The 17,041-nt window shown below is 38.2% G+C and overlaps 1 protein-coding gene and 1 long non-coding RNA gene across 2 annotated transcripts; one reads left to right on the top strand and one right to left on the bottom strand.

The window, feature by feature from the left end:
• Nucleotides 1–1,876: 1,876 nt before the first annotated feature.
• On the bottom strand, nt 1,877–12,310 carry spc24 (SPC24 component of NDC80 kinetochore complex). The gene is made up of 6 exons (XM_038268218.1): nt 12,187–12,310; nt 10,237–10,402; nt 9,922–10,066; nt 9,731–9,835; nt 3,166–3,242; nt 1,877–2,446 (listed from the first exon to the last, which is right to left on the bottom strand). Exons 2-6 carry the CDS (start codon nt 10,391–10,393, stop codon nt 2,340–2,342), a joined length of 591 nt encoding a protein of 196 aa, XP_038124146.1. The 5' UTR covers nt 10,394–10,402; nt 12,187–12,310; the 3' UTR covers nt 1,877–2,339.
• A 2,068-nt stretch (nt 12,311–14,378) lies between these two features.
• LOC119771986 lies at nt 14,379–15,790 on the top strand. The gene is made up of 3 exons (XR_005279207.1): nt 14,379–14,517; nt 14,600–14,750; nt 15,279–15,790. It is a non-coding gene; the product is annotated as an uncharacterized LOC119771986 (long non-coding RNA).
• Nucleotides 15,791–17,041: the final 1,251 nt, after the last annotated feature.

Below are 17,041 nucleotides of genomic sequence, written 5' to 3' on the forward strand. Positions count from 1 at the left end.
TATATATTTTTTCTGCAATTCAATAATATATATTTTTAAATAATATAAAACATTAAATATTTTTTCATTCACCTTATTGCTTGAAGGAATAACATAATATTTCAGTCATCTTTGGAAAAAATGGCTGTAAAATAGTCATTTTATTTAGCATCAATTATCACAAATTTGACTTTAAAAACACAAAGTTACAAAAATAAATATATTAGACTTTTAGTGTAATAATATAAACTTAATAATTGTTATTATTAAGACTGGGGATCAGTCTAAGGTACCTTGAGGTAAGCCATTACCCCATAAACCTGAAAGGATAAGAAGCTTTCATTGATTATATTTCGATTCAATATACTAGTTTAAAATGCAGCGCAATCAGGCCATATTGAAAGTTTGGGTTCATCACAATTGAAACTGACCGTAACTTGAGCAGAACGATCAAAGAAAAGCTAGCGCTGTTTCAAGCGGCGCCCTGAGCTGAAGTGACAAACCACGTGCTAAAGCCACCGAGAGGCAAAGCTACCAGTGAAGTCTCAGAATTGGGCCTGATGCTCAATTTACGGTAAGAAAACCACACAGTGGTATGTGTGACGGTGTGCCTCCCTTTCTGGGCTCCACATCCTGCTTGAGCAGAGTCTCGTCATTCTGCTGAATGCAGAAAGATAAAAAAAAAAAAACAAGAAAAAAAACCCTGAATTTTATGTAAGGCGGAAGCTTTGGTTCTTGTAGTCAGAGTGTGAACTACAAGCCGCAGCACCATGTGTGATAGGGACAGTAAAAACAGACCACTAAAGCAGACCCTCAGTTGGGGGATCACTACCATCAAACCAAATAATCACATTTCATTTTGAACGTTCAGCTACAGAAAAAGAACATGACTCCTTATTTAAATCAAGGCCTAGCGACATTCTCTAAAAACCTTAAGTTAAACTACCTTGTCATGGTGAGGAACAGGAAGCTAACATGGAAAAGTCGTGAGTGAAAAACAAAAGTACGCCCCCATGATTCAGTAGCTTACAGAACTGGCTTCAGTTGTAATGGTGGTTTTCTGTTTGACTTCGTCAGTTTCTCACATTGTTGTATTTCTTTAATTTACATCATTGTGTCTGTAAGTTCCTACTAGGATCAATGTTTCAACCAAACGCAGGTCTGGACTTCGACTGGGCCGTTATATCTCATTGATTCCTTTTTTTTTTCAGTCATTCTGCTTCATATTAAACTCCAGAAAACTAAACAATGATTAGAGAGTTTTTCATCCCCATCATGGCTTCTTGTTGCTAAAAAGCCAACACATCACACCTCCTCCACCGTGCAGTACAGCTGGGTTACCCATATGCTTTTAGAGCTTTCTTTATTCATTTTGCTGCGTCAGAATATGAGTGTCTCATTTTGATCTTGAACAAACCAAATATTTTTACACAATCATTTTAATGAGAAGGGTTTTTACTGCGAAGCTTTCAACGTGAATAATACTTTAGTTTGACTTTAGTTGTGTTCTTAAATCATTTTCAGAACACGACTAAGCATACGCTCTCCTGAGGCCAGTGCTGATATGTCCAAGTTTTCATTATGCTAACACTTAGCTGCATTCTACACAACTCTAAAATCATCAGCTCTTATAGGAAACAGTTGATGGATGGTAAACATGATTGCTCCATCTCCTCATATCTCTCAGCTTAGGTAGGTTGGATTTCACATCTGTTTTTGTACACTTCCCTTTTTATCTGTTTCAGAATAAGTAAAAAGATTATGTCATTGCGAATTGATCATTTCTGCACTAACTTTTTACCAGAAATGCACCTGATGTTGAGTATTTTCTTTAAATACGGTAAAATAAAACAACTTAGAAAAGAGGTAGGTTAGCAGACAAATAAAGACTTGAAAATAAACAGAATAGTTTAATGGTTGGAAAATAATACAGTAAAATCTGGGGAATTTAGCTGAATGTATAAATGTTATAGTACTGAAGACATTATGATCAGTTGTAAAACAAAAGTAAAACAAATAATAAAAAAAAAAAACAGTTTGGAAGCAGATCTTATTTAGGAAATCCAAAAGGTAAATATTGTTTCTGAGTTAAGATGCTCTGACTAAACAGCAGATCTCTAATTACATGTTTATTAATAAAACACAGTAATAGAGCAATCCTTGCTCTAAATCTGCCCTAAAGAACCCTCACTGGCTTCAATATTAGCTCTATAGCGACATCTAGTGACCAACTCCTGCTCAGCAGACATCGTTCAGTCCATGCTGCCGTACCAATGCAGACAACAAGCATTAAAGCATAAATGTGAATAGATTTTATCAGTTTAACACGAGGCAAAAACAAACAACTATCGGCTCGTTGTCTACCACTCAGAGCTGACGAAGCTCCACAGCTGATCGCTTGTGTCGCTGCGAGAGCGTGCAGATGTGTCGATGTTGATGGGAGTGGCCAGATCTGGGCCGTAGTGCACTGAAAGAGAAAAGAGTTGGAAGCAGAAGAATAAGCAAACTGAGACTGAGTCGTTGGACGCTAAAAATGTATTTGATTGGCATCCATTAGGAATGTTAGAAACACTTTTAAAACAAATACTGTGGCTGATGGTAATTTCATCTGTTTAGCTGACCCACTCTGAGTACTGATAAAAACTAGAAAGGAAAAACAGGAAATGAAGATTCCTTTTTGGATTCAGTCTAGTTGAAGATTTTTCTTTTGAGAAACATAAATATACAAGACTTTACTCTAAAATGTTTTGATTAATTAACCAAGTTTTAATTGACAGAAAAAGTCGTAGAGCTCTAAACTTGTCTGCACAGATCCAGTGCTTTAAAAAGCTGGTTTTGCCTCCATGTATGGGCATCGTAGTAGTAGCTGTGTTTACCTCACATAAACTGTCTGCCTGGTATTTTTGCATCTTTGTTTCTGGGGCATCACAGATAATAAATAAATATTATTATTCTTAGCTAGAAAAGAGGATGTGTGTAAGACTCCTGGCCACACAGGTTTGCTTTTGTGAAAACTGAAGAGATATTTGTGGTCGCATTCACTAAGAAATGGAAACGTGAATCAAAAAGCTCCTCATAACAGAAAAAAATAATTAATTCTTTTTAATCAGCTTCGATATCTTTAGGAATTGTTTTTAAGTCCTGAAGAAGATCCGGTCATAACTGAGTCTGTTCAAAGCTTCTTACCTCCTTTCAAAATGTTGGGCGGGGTGTCATATTCCCACTTGATCTTGGTTATTAGGTGATACAGCTGAGCCACGTATCTGATAAGGAAACATTTGCTGTTCAAATATAAAACTGAAAATACTGAATTTAAAATCTGAAAACCCAAAGTTCAGTCAAACATGGCTGCTGTGTTTTTTAACTGCTTCACCTTTCGTGCTTCCTAATATAAAACCAGACACAGACTGCTTCTGCAAGAGAAACCATGAGGGCTAAATATAAATGTTTACTAAACTTCTCAGCAAGAGGAAAAATGTCACATTGTCCTCCCACTGCTGATTTATAGTGAGCAAAATAAGTTTTTGAACACCCTGCTATTTTGCAAGTTCTCCCCCTTAGAAATCCTGGAGGGTTCTGGAATTGTCATCATAGGTGCGTGTCCACTGTGAGAGACTAAGGCTCCGTTCACACTGCAGGCCTTAATGCTCAATTCCGATCTTGCCGCTTCTTCATAGCAAGACCCAGAATAGTGACCTTTGTCGGGTATTAATGGCGTTCAGGTCGGATGAATGCGACCTGGCCGTTCACACACAGGTCGCTTTGAAAAGCTCAGATTCATATCGGATTCAGGACCACATAGCCAAGTGGCCTGGGTCGCATTGGAAAAAATCGTATCTGAGTTGTTCAGACTGTCAAGATCAGATATAGGTCGCATATGGGCCAAAAGAACCGGATTTGGGTCACTTCAGGCTGCAGTGTGAACGTAGCTATAATCTAAATAATATATCCAGAAATCACAATGTATATTCTTTAAACTATTTATTTGTATGATGCAGCTGCAAATAAGTATCTGAACACCCGTCTATCAGCTCAAATTCTGACCCTTAAAGACCTGTTAGTCTGCCCTCAAATTGTCCACCTCCACTCCAGTTATTATCCTAAATTAGATGCACCTGTTTGAGGTCGTTAGCCACATAAAGACACCTGTTCACTCCATACAATCAGTAAGAATCCAACTGCTGACATGACCATGACCAAAGAGCTGTCCAAAGACGCTACAGACTAAATTGTAAACCTCCAATAGGCTGAGAAGGGCTACGGGGAAATTGGCAAGCAGCTTGGTGAAAAAAGGTCCACTGTTGGAGCAATCATTAGAAAATGGAAGAAGCTAAACATGACTGTTAATCTCCCTCGGACTGGGGCGCCATGGAAGATCTCACCTCGTGGAGTCTCAATGATCCTAAGAAAGGTGAGAAATCAGCCCAGAACTACATGGGGGGGGGGGCAGGTCAATGATTTGAAAGAGCTGGGACCACCGTTTCCAAGGTTACCGTTAGTAATACACTAAGACGTCATGGTTTGAAATCAATCATGGCACTGCAGGTACCCCTGCTTAAACCAGCACATGTAAAGGTCCACCTAAAGTTTGCCAATGACCATTTGGATGATCCAGAGGAGTCATGGGAGAAAGTCATGTGGTCAGATGAGACCAAAATCAAACTTTTTGGTCATAATTTCACTAACCGTGTTTGGAGGAAGAAGAGTGATGAGTACCATCCCTAGAACACCATCCCTACTGTGAAGCATGGGGGAGGTAGCATCATGCTTTGGGGATGTTTTTCTGCACATGGGACAGGGTGACTGCACTGCATTGAGGAAAGGATGACTGGGGCCATGTATTGAGAGATTTTGAGGAACAACCTCCTTCCCTCAGTCAGAGCATTGAAGATGGGTGGAGGCTGGGTCTTCCAACATGACAATCAACCAAAGCACAGAGCCAGGATAACCAAGGAGTGGATCTGGCAGATGGGGGATCTGGAGTCAACAACTTGTTCACCTCTTTGTCATGTGTTTGTTCTACCCAGCCGCTGAACCAGGTGAGTCCAATCCTGTTTAACCTGTGCAGATTAGACTCACCTGGTGAGAACAAATACATGACATAGAGATGACATGATGACTCCAGATCCCCCATAGGCTGCCACCCTAAATGGCAGCCTTGCCGCCCCTGCTGCCACCCCAGTTGGCGGTAGGGATGGCGAGGCTTATAAATTATGGATAATTTGAGAATTACGACCGCTAATTTCCAATGTCAGACTGCGGTGAATGCAGCATGAGATGACGCGAGAGCGACTGAGATTGATTAGTTTTGAAAACCGAACGGGGCAAAGCGAGGGATCCAGGGGTCATGGGGAGAGGAGACACGGGATGAAACAGGTAAAAACTGATTAACTATCTATCGAGAAATTAAATCATAATGAAAGCTCAATGTTGCTAGCATAGCTGCAATGCTAATTTTATGATGATAAAAATCAGGTTGCAGATCGTTATTTCTGTAACTATGATGTTAGTTAGGCCTGACGTCTCAGGCTCATAAAGACATATCTGCGGTCAACTATGACAGAAAAGAGACTGTAAAGTTTGGTTGTACTCAAATCAAAACGCACAAAGGCTTTGGATCTAAATAAATTAGTGAAGCGTTTTGCTGAGCAACATGGAAATCGCCGCATTCAGCTGTTATAGTCATGTTAACTTTATGTTATGCTCTCTGGTGAACCTTTATAGAGCTGTTACATTTTGTTTTGGCACCTGAGAAAATCTGATATTTCCTTTAATAAAACCGAATGTGTTAAAAGTAAAGTTAAAAATGTGATACTGGTGTAAATCCTGCTTAATATGAAGCAGTGTTGTTGTTTCTTTTTTTGTATATACAGAATGAAACTATCCAGAAATGACCTGTATGAACCTACTCACTAAATGTTTTGTACTTTTTCAGACTGGAAGCAAAATTTATTTTTATGTTGCTTCTTTTCAGATTTGTGGAGATTTTGATGTAACATACAGTACCTGCCTTTTTGTTGATTTGTTGATACAGCAGCTCTATCTACAGCATATTTACATGCATGAAATGTCCCTGTCATGTTGCCGTAACTGCTGTATGTCAAGTTACTGAGGAACAAATGGGGTAAATGTGTGTTCAGAGTAAACAATACATGGATGTCCAGTACCTTGTTTGGGTGCCTTGGCCCATTTATTTCTACTGTGTAGTGATGCTCACTTTATTCCAGCTCAGTCCATAGATCTCTGATGGGTAACTTCTTCTTTCTATAGTTTGTTCTTGTGCAAATGCTGCAAAGCTGCCTCTCTGACAGTCAATCTCACACATCTGCACCTCAGCTAGGGATGGGGATCGTTAATATTTATTGATATCAATACCTTTATCGATACTCCTTATCGATCCGAGTCTTTATCGATACCACTATCGATACTTTTCTGTTATTTGGTGGAAAGACGATGAGACAATATGTTTTTAACAGAACTGGTGTAGCTTTTATTGCTTAAAGGAAGTGGGAAAAAAATTATTTGAAGAAATGTGCTATATTTTGAAGAAATGTCTTCTTTTGGTTTAAACAAATATATAAATTTTCACAATTGTTGGTTAATGTATTGTCTACTGTCACTTTTCATCATGGTTTTAGTGATTAGGAAAATATTTAGCAAATAAATAGTTGTATTTTAAACTAAATTTCATTTTTAATAAATGTTGGCATCAGTAGTTTAATTATATATTCTAAAATAACTAGAGCAATATACAACTGTATTACTCATGTTTCTCGCCAAAAACTCAATTTCCCTTTTCTTTACGTTACACTTGAACGCATCATGATAACCTAATTGTCGTTTTACTGAGCCAATCTGAACACATCATCACGCAGCACATCTGAAACTTTATTTACTTTTCAAGCTAACTAGCTTGTATGCTTCCGATTACAAGACGGATTTCACAATTACTATTTTTAACTGACCGGACAAGCTACAAAGTCTGTGTGCGCTTACCAGTGGTACTCTGAGTGGATGATGAAGACGGGCCCGACTGTGGTGCGGCAGCAGCAGGAGGAGGAGGAGTCTTTTCAACCCAGAGACAGTCGAAGGTACTGCATTTGGCCTTTATTTGATGCACAATACTAATGTGCTTGGCCATTGAGGTTGTGTTCCCCCCTTTAAAAGAGATGATTTTGCAACATAAGTTGCATTTCGCTTCTTCTTTATCTTTGAGCTTGGTAAAATGAAGCCAAACTTTAGACCTTTTCGTCCGTTCAGCCATTCTCGAGTCGCGAGCGAAGTTAACTGCCAGACTTCACTTGTTTTACTTTTAATATCTGTTTGCTTACAATTTCATTCCAAAACATTGGTGGACATGCTGCAGTGATTGGATTGATTAGATTTAAATGCTGTGACGCGATTGTTACGTTATTGAACGTTATTGATTTTCGGGTTTTGAAAAAAGTGGAACCGGGTCCTTGATAGAACCAGGGTTCGATCCCCATCCCTAACCTCAGCACCTGTGTCTTACCTTAATACCTTTCCTGTGATAATTCCCCACTAGAAGTAGTGTAATCATTCTTCTATCTCCCATTAAGTATCACATTGTACGATGTATTTCTAATAAGAACTGTTTCACATGCAACACATACTGTACATACTATTCTCACCAAACTGTGATTAAATTCAGTGTAAACAAATGCCATATGTTGCCACTAGGGCTGCAACAACAAATCGATAAAATCGATAAAAATCGACTTTTAAAAGCGTTGGCAACGAATTTCATCATCGATTAGTTGTGTCGCGCGATTATTGCGTCATCCGCCGCGCTGTCATCACTGCCTCTTGACTGAAAGAGGGAGAAAAAAAAATATGGCAGAGCGAGTCAGCGCCGCAGGTGCAGTGTTGCCAACTCAGCGACTTTTCAGACCCCTCCAGCGACTATTTTTCAAAAAGGCGACTAGCGACAAATCTGGCGACTTTTTTTCGGTGTCACTGGCGGCTTTTGGAGACTCTTAGTGAAAGCATGTATCATTCCTACTCTGCCGTGGGGCGCCTCCCCCACCCCAACCGCGTTTTCCCGCAGGAGTCCCTCTCAGCGCTGCAGTCAGAGCCTCAGCGTCCAGACTGCAAATGAAGCGCGCATGCAACGGGATTGACGGTGCAAATTGATCACAATAATTAAAATAGCCTGCGCTTTGTAAAGCGAAAAAAGTGATAACATGCAACTTTTTTCAAAAGAAATTAACATGGCACGGAACCACCATGTTTGTTTGGTTTTAAAGTGGGGAAACGTAACGTTAGTTTCTCAGGTAGCTTATCTGATGCTTTCCTTACCGTGTTAGTAGGTTACAGACAGTGATAAGGTTGGCTACTTATTTTACTTTTAATTTCATTTGAATTAGCTTAAGCAGCGTTTACATTTACTTTATAAATAAATTAACTTGCAAATTATGAGGGCAAGGCTTTTAAAGTTTAAATCTTCTGGCAAAGATAAAGTAAAGAAGATCCTGCAATTTATGGAAGTAAAGCAGAATAAAATCCAGCAAGATCAGTAATATGTCAATTAATTATGTGCCACATTCCCATGTAAATATCTGTCTTTGGAGGATGTGTTTTTTAGCACCCCTAGTTCTCTCATTTTTATTCCAAATACAATTTATAATTTGAATCACAGGGCTATTTTTATCTCTATGGTTCAGTATTTTCTCAAGTAGCAACTTTAACTGCTATACTTTCCTGTCTTAAAAGGCAGAACTCTTCTAGTCTAAAAAAAACTCATTTGTTGAAATGGGGGGGGGCTATTGTTTGAACCCCTTAGGGGCTTTTAAAAACAAAAATTTCTTTTTTTGCGCTTTATGAAACAAAGTACCCTATATTTTGTGGATGTACAGCTACATTTCTCATGTAAGTTTGCGTAGTTTTAACACAAACATTTATTTTTCATATTGCACCAGTACAGTTAATGAGCAACCTGTACTTGTGTGCTTGTTTGTTCTGTCTAAAATGTTTATTTTGGAATAAAGAGGTTAATATGAAAAATATTTTTTGTCCGATTCATCGATTAATCGAAAAAATAATCGTCCGATTCATCGATTTTTAAAATAATCGTTAGTTGCAACAGCCCTAGTTGCCACCCCTAAAAAATTCCTGCCCCCCCTCTCGCCACCCCATAAATATTTTTCTAGATCCGGCCCTGGGGTTCTGGCATGGCCTAGCCAGTCTCAAGACCTAAACCAAACAGAGAATCTTTGAATGAGTTAAACTCTGTGTTTCTCAGCAACAGCCCAGAAACCTGACCGATCTAGAGAAGATCTGTGTGGAGGAGTGGGTCAAAATCCCTCCTGCAGTGTGTGCAAACCTGGTGAAAAACAATCAAAGGCTACTGTACCAAAATAAACAATGATTTTCTCAGGTGTTTGAATACTTATTTGCAGCTACATCATACAAATAAATAGTTAAAAAAATAATAAATTGGGATTTCTGGATTTTTTTTTTTTTTAGATTATGTCTCTCATAATGGACATGCACCTAAGATGACAATTTCAGTTCCCTCCATGATTGAATGAGAGAATTTGCATTTCAGTTTAAATACTTATTTCCCTCATTGTATGTGCTACTTTTTAATCAGTTCTTCACATAAAAACACATTAAAATACGATTTGTCTTAATGTGACCAAAGATTTTAGAAATATGTTAGAGATATATGAATACTTTTAAAAAGAATTAGAATGTGGATTTTTCTGAAGCTTTCTGGCTTTTCACTCACACAGCTGATGGGATAATCTCAGTGGTGTCTTCATCCACCTCATTTTGAAGAGCCTCAAGTTCCTTCTCTGAGCTCCTCAAACTCTCCAGCTCTGACTGCAGAAACCTGGAGGACTGTTAAGGAAACCAACGTGGAACAGCACCAATAAACAGTACAGTAAACAGCCAACACACCCACACAAGAAAGGATACTGCAATTCTGAGTCTGTGATCTGACTTTTTGCCATGCACTGCTGCAGCTGCTCCTCCACATTCTCCAGCTCCTTCTTCCTGTGCTTCTTCTGCTCCTCCAAGTCCAGCAGCCTCTGACCCACATTCTCCTCCATCTCTGCGACGCCTGCTTATAAAGGACAGTGGTTGATGCTTGGAATGACAACAGCCACTTTCTCAAATGAAATGACTCATACTGAAAGCCATCAGGGAAAAGGACGACCACAATGATTTATGCATATAGCCTCAAAGTAGCACAAATACCTCAAAGGAACAACTAAAGATGGGATTTCTTGCCTTTTAGAATCTGTGTCATGACCTTCTGTTTTTCCAGTATTGTATCAAACAGCGCCGGGAGTTGGCCTTTCAGTTTCTCTGGACCACTGCTGTTGATGTAGACCAGTAGATCCTCCCCGGTCTCAATCAGTTCGGGAAATTTGTGGCCCTGAGCCATTGTGAACAGCTGGAAAAAAGAAGAGGAGAGGAGCAGGATGAGTTAGCAAACGTTGAAGCAGACTAATCGTACACTACCCACATTCAAACCATGACACTGGAAGGATGAATATGAATAATCCTGGATTCATATTTTAGAATAGAATTGTTTGGATTATTATCATTGATGATGTGTGAGTTTATTACGCCTTAATATTAGCTGCCTGTTGCGTGTCAGAACTGATGTTTTCCACAATAGTTTATCTAATTAAAACAGTTCCTCTGTGCGGATATACAGTTATAATCTTCATTCTGTACGTGGCAAAGATTTGGAAATGGAATGAAAGCGGTGTCCTTCAGCTAAGAACAAAGTGTAATATTTTGATAAGGCTGGAGCCATGGATGTCTCCTCATCTGCAAACGTGTATGATGTAATGATGTGATGATGTGGCAGACTGGAGATGAATAAAATGCCTTTTTAACTGTTAATCTGGGCCACTGCCTGAGAGGTGAGCAGCTGCCTTCTGTAACTCTAAGCAATTTCTCTGATCTGAGTAAGATTACAATTTCTATCAGAATCTGTTGTCATGTCTCCTGGTTATTTAATACATATAAGTTATGAAGTGTTATTTAAAGAGCTTGTCCCGAGTGATCTCTTTTCAGGGAAAAGAACCGGAGAGATAGAGCGTCAAGGTGAAAACACAGAGCCTATCTTTAACAGAATAGAAAATCCCTTTATTGTCCCACAATGGGGAAATTCTGGTGTTTACAGCAGCAAATATTATGGAAAAAATGGTCCCACAACGTGGACCTGAAAAATGTATAAGAATGACATAATAGTGAAGAATAAAAAATAAAATAATGTACTGTAAAGTGTTTAAACTATATAAATACTGTTCACCTGGAGAATAAATAACCAATAAACAGTTATGGACATTTTTACAGTAATGGATATTTTTAAATGACAGCAGTATGTTATTTAACTGACTAAGATAGAGACTATGAACAAAACTCCATGAATGTAACAACTTATTGAGGTTGTTGGGAACAGTGATGGTTATTAATTCTTACAGCTGCTGGGATGAAAGATCTATATAATACAAACAATTTCCATTTGGATTGAGAAAGAGGTTATATTATTAAAACATAGATTCAAAGCAACCCCTGTAATCAACAAAATTATCATGAGTTTTTTTCCCTTAATTTTTTTATTTTTGCGTTTACCACAAAAAAACTTTAGATATAAACAGTTTTATTAGGATTTGATTCTTTCTATGAGGAAAAGATCAACACAGAGAGCTTAACTCTGCAGACATGTAAACAGTCCTACTGACAGTCCTCAGCTTTTCTTATCCACTTTATTTTTTAACCTTTTCATTAAAAACAACACAATACATTCAAAAAAAAAACAAAGCCTTGTTGTGTTTTTTCTTCTTTAATCATTTCTAGCAGTTAATTTTCTATGGCTAATGTCTGTTGTTGTGTTTTGTGTGAAATATTTACCAACAGGAAATGCTTAGTAATGAGAAAAGTTGTTTCCTTTTGTTTTGAATCTCAATCAGCCACTAAATACTGTTGTTCAACCCTCCGTGTTTATTTATAACTTTGTATTAGTTTACTGATAAAAGAGGAAAGTTAAAGTATAAATGAATGCGAACGAACGGCTTTCATTCGTTTTGTTTACATCGCTTCTACATAATATTACATGCGGAACTTTAACGACTAAAGAAATAAAACATTAGAAGGTAAATATTTATCTTTAGTATTATTGTGAAAATGATGAAATTAGATATATTAAACCAGAGAAGCGCCTACCCTTCGTTGTTTTGCTTGATTCAAATTTAGCCTTCCGCGCGCCTGATATTCTCTTCTTCTCTTTGGAATCGAAAGCCATCAAGCAGTACTCAGTTCCGCGACCGTCCCCAGCTGGCTAGTAGTAGATCAACATGGCTGAGCGTCATAGTTCAGATGCAGACTGAGGGAATTTCTTTGAAAGAAAGAACATATTGAATAATGAGGCATAGCTAAAATATAGTGACTTATACTATGTTAAAACCCTGAACTACATCTCGCTCTAGAACAGAATAATCATGTTTTATCCTGCAGTAGGAAATGTACGGTGAATCAAAAGGTCCTTTAAACGAAATTCATTTTAATAACTTCTGAGTTACTGATATTTTTGTAGAAGCTTGAAAGATTAAAAAAAGTTCAAATCCGCCAGAAAAAAAAAGCAACTCAAAGGTTTTGATTTATATTTTATTTTTATGTAGGCCTACATACGTCTGTGCTGTAGGGCATGTATTCTGAATAAAAGCATCTTAACTAATTTTATTCTTTTTGCACCCCCATACATCAAAAATAGAATATTCATTATCCAGAAAAAAAATCCAACTATAGGAGGGTGGCCCAAGCATTGTCAGATATTTATTTTTGCACACAAATTACTGCTTGGTGAAGATGTAGGGAAACTATAATTATAAACTCAGTACAAGTCATAAGATACAAGGTGCTCCTGTTTTAAACTGTACATTGTCAGGCTGGTGCAGTTATCGGATGAATGATGTTGGGTTTACTTCCAGCCTCCATAGAAGCTGCTTGTTTTTTTGTTTTTTTTTGCGAATTATGAGCTAATTTACTGTTATTATATCTGCTTAGTTTTTCCTCACCTCCACATAGGCTTTAATCCTGCCTGCATCACAGCTTTGTTCACTTATAACACATAGCTGGGTATTGGACTGAAATAAATGTATTTTTTTTCTATCGTAAAAGCTGGTATATTGTGACTTTTTTGTTTGTCTTCATGCGAGAATTTAAAACCAACCCGTTAGATTGAATCTTTTAGATTATACCAGTTTTCTAAACCTCTCCATCAGGCTCCATTCCTCCCTATAGAGAAGTTTACTGATGACTCAAATCCCTAAACTTCATAGAAGCACAGATACATCGGATAGGTGAAGAGGATGATTCACAAAGGTGGATTAAACAGACATTTCATCTGGAAAACGAATTGCTTTTCCATGCAGTTGTCAGGGAGAAAATGAGGAGCTCAAAGATTTTAATCAGCTGAATAAAGTTATCTTTATGGCTGATTTTTATTCTAATGCTTAAAATGTAAAAATCTAAAACTCAAACCAATCAACCAGTTTGATTATTTACATCTGACTAGTTAGCTGGTTCTTCCCAGGTTTATGTTAATTAAGAATGAAGAAAAGTTAGATTTCTGAGTTTGTCAGACAGCTGCCTCGTCTGAGTTTAAGCTTTATTCTTTGCTAGCAAGACTCAATCCCCAGAAAAAACTTCTTAGAAGTAAAATGATGTTAAATGTTATACATTTTAGAAAAGCGTGTGCACTTTAAGTGAAAAGCAGGGTTATTTGTACTGTATGTAATTGTTGTAGCAACTTTGCTCAGTGTATTGTGTCCAACAACTTTCCCTGTGGGGACAATAGATTATAAATCCATCTTTAAGATGCAAACTTTACAGAAATGGCTTCTAGCTGGTCAAGCAAACTGATTAAGGGATAGGGTAATGCAGACGTTTGTAAAATGTGTCAGGATTTGGTTGTAGTTAGTGGACCCACATGCAGAGGCAGGGAGGCAGAGGTGATATTTATTTAGATTTAATGCAAGGTAAACAACAACTGAGGCAGGAATCCAAAAATTCCAACAAGAAAAAAAGTTAAACAAACCAGAAACCATGGGGATATCAGGGGAAAACAATAATGACAAGGTTTTTTTTTTAATTGAACAAAATGTATACAAAATCTCGATGAGGTGCAAGAACATTACAATATAGGTAGAAGTAAAACAAAAAAACAAGGGGCTAAGACTAAAAACAAGCACATAAAACAGTAAGGCAAATTAATAATAATAGAGCAGGGATTTAAAACAAAAGAAAACTATAATGACGAGGTAAGACACTTCCTCTGGTCAGTTAGTATTCAGGCCTAGTTTGAGGCAAAGAACCATCTGCAGAAATACTCTCCATATGATCTAGGCCGGTTCTGACCGCAGTGGACCTTTTCTGTGTTTTTTAAATCCCATGTTGGACCGAGCCTCTAGAGGCTTTGGGCCATCAGAAGATGCTGATGAGATCTACAGCGACCAAAGCCAAGCTGCTGACCTTCACAAAGAGAGAGCATGTTCAGTAAGGAGCAACAACAATCCATCATTTCAATATAAAGTTAACATTTCAGGTGGCCTCACTTAGTTTTTCATGTTATGTTCAGACACTGTGGACGTCCAAAAGCAGAAGTCCTGTGAGGAAGCGGGACATCCAGGGTGGTGAGGAGCTTCCCAGTCTCTCCAACATTCTGGAGTCCTGGACTGAATAAAGACCCTGCAGCTAAACCATCAATCTGCTACACCCAGTAGAAGAAGGTAACAAACCTTTATTGCTTCCAGATATTCATCAGAATTGGTGAAAATACTAAAAACAGATCTAGAACAAACAGATTCAAAAGCTTCAACCATCCCATCAAGGTGGTCTAACCTTTAATCCTTATCTTTCCATCATGAATGGATGTTCATCTCAACTTTCATCTCTGTAACCAAACTTTACCAGAACCAGAAGTTCTGACTTTTCCATTAGACCACAGAGAAACAGTTAAGAAGCAGCTTCTGATCCAATATGGGAGAATTTCCCCCTGGTTGATCTCTGAAGGGTTTTTAGAACTTATTAAAGCAGAGAAACGACCCTGATGAAACCGACTGTAGACTCCAACAAATGCAGCATTTTCAGGCATTTTCTCCAAGCATCCATTGTCTACAGTTATCACTGCTGTTAACTTTTGGTTCTCCCTGTGTGTTTTCCTCTTCTATCGGTTAAAGTTACACCTCTCCCAGTGTTTATGTGTTTAAATTTTACAGACTAGCGTGTTCGTTTACTAACTCCTGTTCTTCTTCCAGAGAGGCCAGCTGCTCCTTGGACCGGAGCCTCTGTGTCTGTTGGACGTCTGCTGTCCTGTTAAAGACCCACTCGGCCGCAGTAGATGGGCGCTGACATGGAGCTGCTGCTGGAGGTTCCTTCCTGCTTAAAGCTAGTTTTCCTCTCTACTGTCACCACTTCATTACTCAGGAGGAGGGACTGCTGCAAGATTAATGAAGGGATGTAATTGGCGGATCTTCTTTGGATTTAAGACGTTTCTCTAAACGCCATAATAAACTAAATTTATCTTCACCATGTTGTAAATTAGATCTAACTGGATGTTTGTGATGTTTTTAATTCTGTTACACGTCTCTTTATTAAAACTGTCATGTAAATTGCCTTAAAATGACATCTGCTGGGTCTTGGTTCTATTTTACAAGACTGAATTATATTAAATCCCCCCTACTGGGTCTGGTTTTGTTGAAGGATCCTTCCTGTCATTCTATCTTTACCTGTTATTTATCACTATAATAAAGGTTTTATCCAAGTCATGTGAACAGGATCTGTTTGTTTTGGTAAAGGTTCTTGAAATAAGTGGTTTTAAATTGGTTCTTATAAGTAAAACTTCTATCTCTAATAACATAGAAGACTTCCTAGACAAACTCTCCGCTAAAAAAACCTAAAAATTAAACTATAAAAGAGCATGCATTCTGTCTTACCGTTTTTAATGGTATTATGTATTCTTGTTGCCAGTGTTTGGTTAATATCCTCTCATGCATGAATTATGATAAACTCAGACAGGATCTTTTTACTAAGTATTTTTTATACATCCTTAGGAAAGTTAAACAAGATTTGAAAAAAAAAGTATCTCTCTTTATTCTACAAAGAAATATTTATCTGTCCATTCCAGTGTACTTTATGCATTTTATACTGTAAAAAATCAAAATAACAACAAAGTAGTTGCATAGATATAGTTGCAATTAGATTTTGCAGTTGTAATATGGTATTCTGTCGGAATGGTGACATGTTTGGTCTTTTTCCCCTGTGTGTGTCAGCCATCTTGGTTTCACTGATTGTTTTTTTTTTCCCATTGCAATGATCAATAAATGGGATTTTCCTATATGTGATGATATAATAGCTTTCACTAGATTGGAATATATGCATAAGTTCCCAACATTGAAGGCATATATATATATATAAGGGATATATTAGCTTTAAAGTGTCAAATTAGGATGGTGGTGGGATGCCACCTTCTAGGTTAGAGGAGAACAGCTGGTTCCAGAGGTGGTGAATTGAATCTACATGGGAACAAATCACCTGGTAGGGGGGGCCATGGTCCCCCTGAAGATCCGTCCCTGTTGTCAATGTGTTTCAGAGATTTTGGACCAGGAACTGAGTAGATCCACCTCACAACATCCCAGCTGGGTCATCCAGCAAAGGATGCCAACAGTATCTATGTGGTGCATGGAGGGCAGCACCCTCATGCACTGCTGGCCTGAAATGCTCCCCTAACCAAGCAATACCCAGCATGAACAGGTGCTGGGGGCTCTAACAGAGAAGGCAGACTCTCCAGTTCTCCTGTAGATGGTACGGATGGACTCTCCCAACACGTTGGCTCAGAAGATCTAACAGGATATCAGAATAAATTGAATCTTGGATGCCCAGTTACTCCATGGGTAATCTGAACAGACCTGGTAACGGCCTGAGTTTAGTCTCCTGACCAACTAAAAGTCTGCCAGTGCTTTCACTGCGGCATCAGGAAAGTAAACCTGATCAGACAGAGGCTGAAAATAACTTCTTGGAA

The sequence above is a fragment of the Cyprinodon tularosa genome, unplaced genomic scaffold, assembly GCF_016077235.1.
Source record: "Cyprinodon tularosa strain WSP-4 unplaced genomic scaffold, ASM1607723v1 ctg699, whole genome shotgun sequence".
NCBI lineage: Eukaryota > Metazoa > Chordata > Actinopteri > Cyprinodontiformes > Cyprinodontidae > Cyprinodon > Cyprinodon tularosa.